Here is a 7719-nt window from a genome sequence, read left to right as displayed (position 1 = left end):
CCTGTCCAAGCCTGCTGCTCTGCAAGTGTGGAGAACCTCCCTATACCCCGAGCGCTCGTGTTTTCAAGGGCAGTGGGAGGGAAGTCCCGATCAAAGCACCACCCTTCTGCAGTGTAGTCCCGATTGGGAGCCTTTCACTCCGAGTCATGGAATTCACTAGTGTAGCCATGCTGGCAGCAGCTAGCATGGCCACAGTGGGCAGAACAGCCTCTGGTGTCCTCACTAGCCTTTCACCTGTCGGTGACTGCACCTGCGATGGGCTGGTGCAGCGGGACAAGAGGAAGCTGGGGAGGGCATAGAGTCCCACACAAGGAGCCCACAGATAGGGACAGTGGCATCACCCACAGTCTCACTGCCCTGCCCTCCCTGTCTTCCCCCTAAACCCCAAACCTGGTGGGCTCCTTGGATTTCTCTGAGAAGGGCTGGAGTGAGGCTGGACTCTATGGGCTCAGCCCTGGGCCCCCTGCAAATCCTCTCCCCCTGGGGCAGGAGCCCCTCCTGCATGGACGGAGGTGACCACTGCTGGTCCACTGTCTCTGGCTCTCACCCCCTGGCTTCCCCACCAGCACCACCTCCCTCATAGCTTTCCCTCGGCACCTCCTCGTCACCAGGACCTCTGACTAGCCTTGCGTGGTTGCTTGCTGGAACTCAGAACCGGAGCATGGATTTTAGCAGAATTCTTCTTTAGGTCCATGTCCTTCATTAGTTTTTGTGAGTTCCCTCACTGCTTTTACAATACTTACTTACGCCATCATCTTTCTTCCCTTTCAGCTCAAAACCTCCTTCCTCAAAGTCAACCTTTCTAATATATTTAATGTGTGTCTGTTTTTCCCACTTATTTTTGCAGGCAGGGTGTTGTTTTTGTTTGCGTATGTTTTAACTCATGTACAGGATATGTGTGGGCTATCTCATTCCATTGCTTTCTCACTGAGAACCATGTCCTTGAGTTCCCTCCGGGTCATTAAGTGAGCCTCTAACCCTGGCTTCTAATTGCTGCCTTGTCTCCTCCCCGCATGCCCATCACTGCCCTTTACCCTTCTGTTCTGGGGAGGCACACCTAGGCTTCACCAGCACGAGCAGCATAGCATTGGATGAAGGGTGGTCCTGACGCTGACCTCCTGACGCTGACCGCTAGGCCTGTGCACTTACTCTCTGTTCTTCCCCAGGGCTCACATCTCAGCTACCTGTGACTCCTCCTCACAGCAGCCATGGCCATGATTGCCGGTAAGTGGCCCCGGGTAAAAGAACGCCCTCCGTGTGCCCCCAACTCAGCTCAGAGTGTGACTGACAGAGGTCAGGGCCTGGGTCACCCTGGCGGCCCTTTCTGCTTGTCAGAGAGGCTGAGGATGAAGGATAGTGAAGCTTACCAACACATTCTTGTCACTGTGCTAGGCCCTTGACATTTAGCAGTTCCTGTAAGTTGCATAACAACCTCGTCCCACCTCTCACCCCAGCCCTGGAAGGAAATGTTTTTTCCTTTTTTACCAAGTGTTCAGGACAAGAGGGAAGCTTGATAAGGCTCAGAGCCTGGGAAAGAAGTAGAACAATGCACAGCACCTCCAGGGCGTGGGGGCAGGGTTGTGGGGTGGGAAAGGACTGGGAGGAGGCTCCCATCCCTCCCCAATCTGGGCATGGCAAGTCTCAAAGAGCCCAGAGGCTCCAGGGCCAGGGTGCTACCCTCCCCAACCCCATGAGTGACCACCAGGGAAGCCTAGCAGGCTAATGGACAGAAAATACCCATTTCAGCGGGCTCCTGTGGGTGAGGGCCTGGGATGTAGAGCTGCCGGCAGCCTGGCACCACCTCTCTAGTCAGGTTCTAGATTTTGGACCCCTGAGTCCATATCCAACCCAGGTGGCCTTCTGGCCACTCAGAGTCTAGCCTTCACGCCCTTGTCTCTCCAGTGTCTCCACCCATCACCCACCTCCAAGGTCTCCCCTGGGGAGCTGCTTATGCTCCTCTTACGCTCTGCTCCTCTTACACATCATCTTTTTCTTTTTTTTTTTTTTAGAGAGAGATTTTTGCTATAGGCTGTGTGTGCTCACTAGAGAGACACAGAGATAGTGAGAAATTGGCCATGCAACAATCCCTTCTCAGATTTTGGGCATACACGCACACATGCATGGTGCGTCTCAAGCTACTGGGTCCAGTCGACTACATGGAAGCTTAACCACTACCAGCACCCTAACCACTACACCACCTGCTATTCCTACACATCTTCTATTTTTAAACTCCTAGTCCTACCAGCCCTAGAGACTGCAGTCCTGGTCCCAAGGGCCGCAGGGGACCAGGACCTCTGACTGCATCCCTTCCTGCAGGGCTTATACTAAGCCCAGATGTTCTGAAAGATGGTCAAATGCCATGGATAGCTCCAGAGGAGCAAGGATGAGTTCAGGTTGGGAGAATCTGAGGCTTCCTGGAAGAGGGGGGCAAACTGCAGGCCTTGAGGAGTCAGGAGTGTTAGTTTGTCCAGCCTTGCTCTTGAGTAGCATTCATGCAGTCCACACACACCGACCCTGACTTCAGCTGAAATGGAACACAGCTCTCTACCATGAGGATATATGGCCATCTCAAGAGCTTTTTCTGGGGACCAGCAGTTAGTGTAATGACTATGTTGCTGGACTCCCATGTAGTCGACTGCGGATCGCGTCCTGGACCCAGTGGCTTAAAACTCACACCGGGCGTGTGTGCGTGCGTGCCCAAGATCCCGAGAGGAGAATGGAGAAGGGATTGCAGCGTGGCCATCCCCCCTGGGGGATGATTTCTCGCTTTCTGGCTCTCTGTCTCTCTCTGTCTGTCTGGCGAGCGCATGCGCCCTATAGCGAAAACCTCTCCAAAAAAAAAAAAAAGAGCTTTTTCTGGACTGTAGTAGGAAGCCCTGTGACCTTACCGACCCTACCTCAGATGAGCCAACCTGGCTTGGGAGGCAGAGAGGAAGGAAAAGATAACTTCTGATTCCTCCACAAACAACCTCCAATCAACCAACCAACCAGCAGACAAATAAACAAAAGCGAGCAAAAAGAATGAGATGGTTGAGTTTTCTGGAACAAAGATTTAAAAGCCCAGTTTCAGTAACTCTAAGCCAGGACATGCAAATTCCTTCTGGATAGGTCACCTGACTCCCCAGCAATCCGTTCCTGCTCCAGAAACCCTGCTTCTCTATTGTATCTGGGGGCAGGGGAAGCAGGGGCCAGTCCTTCCTGAGGCTCCCAGCCTGGGGCAGCTGCTTCCCCATAGGTGAGGGGTTGGCCCAGAGAGTAGAGGCCAGGCCAGCGTGAGTCTCTCACACAATGTTCTTTTGGTTTCCAGCCAAAGCTGCTGCCACTGTGGCCGGAGGAGGTAAGCCTGCAAAGCAAGGGCTCCAGCCCTCAGCTGTCCCAGCCCAGGGATTCCAGCAGAAGCTAGTCTTGTTTGTGTTCAGGTTGTCCCTGAGCCTCACACAGACAGCGAGGGCAGGATGGAATGAGGGAGATAAGCAGGAAACGAGGCCCTAGAAATAAGGAGCCAGAAATAAGACACCAGAAACTTGGACGCAAGTTGTCCAAGAAAGGCAGAGGTGGAGGCAGCACCAGCTGGGCCCGTCTTCTTGGCAGATAATTCAGTGTGCCCTCGGGCATGACGTAGAACTATGAGCTCCTGTCTCCTCCCCTGAAACACAAGTCCGTAATGCCTCTTCAGGGTTACCATGAGGGTTGCTTGCGACCAGACGACCAATTTGAATGCAGTAAGAGCATTGAAGGGATGCCATTGGCTTGGCTCCCTGGGTCTGGTGGCTTCTGATGTGTTCAGTGGCGATGGCACGGGGCCCTCGAGCTACCTCTTAAAGCAGCAGCTCTAGATGGGCTCCTTATTCATGCGGCCTCTTGGGCAAGACTTGCTCCTGTGGAACGTTTGCTGCTCAGCAAGGATAGGAAGCTTGCAGCCCACACCTGAGCTTGAGCGTTTGACCAAGGCAGACACTGATGCTTGGAGGACCAGTGACTTTCCCAAGGAGGTCCTGCTGCTCAGAACCCTGTCCCATGGTTCCACTTGCCCTTCTCCCACTTCTCCCACGTGTCATCCTGGCCTTTGGCTGCTGGCCATGCCATGGCTTCTTCCCAGCTCAGTGCTCATCTCCTTCTCCAGACTCCCTTAAGGTCCCCAAGCTCGACTATGGTTATGTGGGTCCCTCCTCCTGAGCCCCCTCACATCTAACTCTCGCCCCTCATAGTCATCGCTGTAGTGGTTGTGCCCATGGGGGTCAGCGCCCTGGGCTTCACCGCCGGAGGAATCGCCGCCAACTCTGTGGCAGCCAACATGATGTCGTTAGCAGCCATCGCCAATGGGGGAGGAGTTGCTTCAGGGAGCCTGGTGGCCATTCTGCAGTCAGTGGGTGAGTGTCCAGCAGGGACTGCTGGGGAGGACAAGAAGGACCTCTGGGGACCCGGCCCAGTTCTTAGCCCATGGTCCTCAGTCTGTTCTGTGTCTCGCCCACCATATCCTGTCCCTGTGTTTCTCAGGGGGAGAGGGAGGAGAAAGAGCCCTGGCCTGCGTGTGCTGGGTTCAGGCCCGCTCTGCCCTCAGCGCATTTGCCAGGGTGCCAGGGGCCTCTTTCCCCATTGAGCTTTGCCTCCTTCCAACTCTCAACGTCCCAGCAGGAGGTCATGGCACGCAGAGCTGCCTGCAGCGGCCCCACTCCAAGATAGAAATCCGGGGGGTTTCAGGAAACAGAGTGGGGCTAGTCGGGGCTTCTGGTCCTTGGGCCTCCTGAGAGGCCCTGGAGGCTCCGACCTCACATTGATGCCCCAGAACTACCTCAGCCTGCCCGTGCCACCCTGCTCACCCTCCTGCTTCACCCCTAGGAGCTGCTGGACTCTCCCTGGCCTCCAAAGTCATCGTGGGCACTTTTGGGACTGCTGCTATGGCGGGCATCATGCGGCTGATCCCGTAACACGTCCATGGCCTTCCCACTGCAGAGAAGAGGATCACCCCGGGGAGAGGTGGTGCTGCCCAGCCAGCCTGCTTAGGCCAAGTACAGGTCCTAGGGTTACAATGCCCGAATGCCGCCCCCGGGGGAAATCAGAATAAAAATGAATTGTGACTACCTGTCCTCCAGCCCTTCCTTAGTGCAGAGGCGCAGACACACCGGTGACCCTGCTACTTGCAGTCGGGACAGACCTGTCGTAGGTAGTCAGCTGTGAGCCGGCAGTCCTGAGCGGGCAGAAGGCCATCCACCTCATCAACCACAGCTTATCCGGGTGTTCCTTCCTCCCAGGGATGGTGCTGGGAAGGGGACATTTATCCCATTTTTTATTACCCAAGCTCCCTTCAAAGAACAGAGGGAAGGATGTTATCTTCCCTCCTGCCATTCCACACACACGCATACACACACACACACACACACACACACAGGAATTCAGCAGTGCGCTTGGCCAACATTCTACTTCTCACTCGGGGTAATAAACTGATACGGACAGAATTGTCCCTATACCTGTCCCTATTTGTCCCTGTGCTCGTACCTTCAAAGTTCACACTGTGGGGGAGGGGGAGCAGCAAATGGCACGATGGTTAAGGCTCTGGACTCCCACATGGCCATGGCCAACAGTGGTTTGAATCCCGGACCTGGCGGCTTGCTTTCTCACTTTCCTTCTCTCTCTCTTTCTCTGGTGAGTGTACACGCCCTGTAGCAAATTGAAACATCATAATGATAAAGTTGAATGATTCATTTAAGAAAGAAAACAAATGCAGGAAGTCCACACTGGGCATGCAGGATGGCGGAATCAGACTCTGTCTGCTGAGAAGTAACAAGCACAGGTCAAAGCCGGCAGATTCAAACAAAGGAGCGCTAGACAGACTTCCCCTTCCAGACCTTCACGCAGGGCGGACACAAATCAGCGCGACACCTAACCCATTCCCAGGGCAGTCCTCTAACAGCTGCCCACCCCATGCATCCTGGTGTGGAGCGTATTGCTTTCCTTTTACAATTCTTCACTTTTCTATTAAAAACTTGTCTTTTCCTACTTTGCTCATGGTCTGAGTCTCAGGGCAGATCTCTAACCTTACGGGCCTGGAACGAAGAACCGAGTGTTCCACACAACGTAGCTCAGCGTCCCTGTCTGAGAACAGACCCACCAGGGACCCTCCGATACTTGCAGTCGGGGCAGACCCACCAGGAGCCCTCATCCTCGGGGCGGGAGGGGCACGCTAGGCTCCATTCTCTCTCCTACCGCGTCTTCACAGAGTGTGTGGGTGTGGTGAGCTGGAATGAATCCACATCGGAAGCCTCAGCTGTCCCCTGTCCTGCTACCGACTCTGTCACCCTTCACGCCTCCCTAAACGAGGAGTTGAGCTAACTGACCTCCATGATCCCGGTAGGGTGGGTTAGGCTCTTGGTTGCTGTGAGGAGAGAGGAATAGAGGGAGCCATGCTGGCTGAGACTTCACGATGACAAGAGCAGAGAGAGAACCTTCTCCCGGTAAAGCGAGGTCTCTCTGATGGCGACCACACACACAATCCGATGACCACAGTACGGGGCCTTTTACTGCCAGTCATAGACGCACTAGCCCAACACGGGGGAGGGGAGGGCGAGTTGACTCTGTTCACTCTCAAAAAAGCCACCGAAATGACAGTCAAGGGTTAAAGAAAGGCACACACCTAGGAGGACAAAGAGAAGGAAAGAGGAGCTGACAGTGACAGTGCCAGAGATGACATGGAGAGATGGCTCCACCTAGCAGCCTGAGAAAACTGAACCTGAAGCTGTCAGTACAGAGGCGAGGCTGAGGCAACGTCGCCCCGTGGGCTCAGCCAGTGCAGGGCTGCGGGCTGGCGTGAGGGCAGACGGACAGCAGGAGGCCCCCTCGGGCCCCCTCTGCTAGACAATGGGAGACTTGTTTCTGGAGGGGTTGGGTCCCTGCACCAGGGGGTACCAGGCACAGCTAAGAGCAGGAGCTTTTATGTCCAGAGCACATAGAAGAGGCTCTTTCATCACACACAAGAAGAGAGGAGCATGCCACTTCCAGAGTCTGCCAACTAGTATCTTGTAACCCTGAGCTTTGGCAGCCAAGGATGAAGTTGATACCTCAAAAAGCAAAGCGGGGACCAGAAGGTGGCATGGTAGATTAGAGGCTGGACTCCCACACAGTTGATCCCAGTTCGAGTCCCAGACCTGGGAGCTTGAAACTCACACTGGTGCGTATGTGAGTGTACTCAAAATCCAGAGAAGAGAATAGAGGAGAAGGGACTGTGGCCTGCCCATCCCCCTGGCTGTGTGTGGGGGGTGGTTTTTCATTTTCCCTCTCACTGTCTGGCTCTGTCTCTTTGGTGAGTGCACGTATCTTGTAGCAAAAAAATCTCAAAAAAAAAGAAAAGAAAAAGAAAAAAAGCAGAGGAAGGAAAAGGGCCTAAGATGGCAAGGTTAAGCTGCTGAAGCAAAGTTTGCCTGAAGCACTCGCCTTACCACCTCTCACTGCACTTGGCAATACGTCCCTTCAACTCTCAGCCAGTTGCAGTCAATTTCTGGTACCTATATAATCCTTAATGAACACACACCTCCTCCAGGAAGCCTTTCCGGATAGCTGCAGTTAGAATTCAGCTGCCTTCCTGTCCTACGTGCCATAGCTGGGTCCTCTCAGTGTATTACACATGTTGTGTTCTCTTGCGCATTCACAGTGGCTGGGTAACAAGTGACCACAAAACAGTGGCTTAAAAACCAACTCACTCATGATTCTGTGGCTCACCACTTT

At 54.2% G+C, this 7719-nt stretch overlaps 1 protein-coding gene across 2 annotated transcripts in view; it reads left to right on the top strand.

Annotated features, from left to right (window-relative positions):
• The window catches only part of LOC102500155 (interferon alpha-inducible protein 27, mitochondrial), a 5925-nt gene extending 838 nt beyond the window's left edge, over nucleotides 1-5087 (top strand). Inside the window, exons 2-5 of one of the 2 annotated variants that reach the window (XM_006165391.3) lie at nucleotides 1167-1224; nucleotides 3308-3337; nucleotides 4209-4370; nucleotides 4840-5087. In XM_006165391.3, coding sequence (XP_006165453.1) covers nucleotides 1209-1224; nucleotides 3308-3337; nucleotides 4209-4370; nucleotides 4840-4928 — 297 coding nt within the window. In that variant the 5' untranslated portion in view covers nucleotides 1167-1208 and the 3' untranslated portion in view covers nucleotides 4929-5087. The remainder of the gene's footprint in view (nucleotides 1-1166; nucleotides 1225-3307; nucleotides 3338-4208; nucleotides 4371-4839) is intronic. The other variant, XM_027767082.1, reaches the window with a different exon arrangement.
• Nucleotides 5088-7719: the final 2632 nt, after the last annotated feature.

Source organism: Tupaia chinensis, unplaced genomic scaffold, assembly GCF_000334495.1.
Source record: "Tupaia chinensis unplaced genomic scaffold, TupChi_1.0 Scaffold143913_1, whole genome shotgun sequence".
Classification (NCBI taxonomy): domain Eukaryota; kingdom Metazoa; phylum Chordata; class Mammalia; order Scandentia; family Tupaiidae; genus Tupaia; species Tupaia belangeri.
Note: the sequence above shows the minus strand (reverse complement) of the source record. Positions and strands in the feature narration are given on the sequence as shown.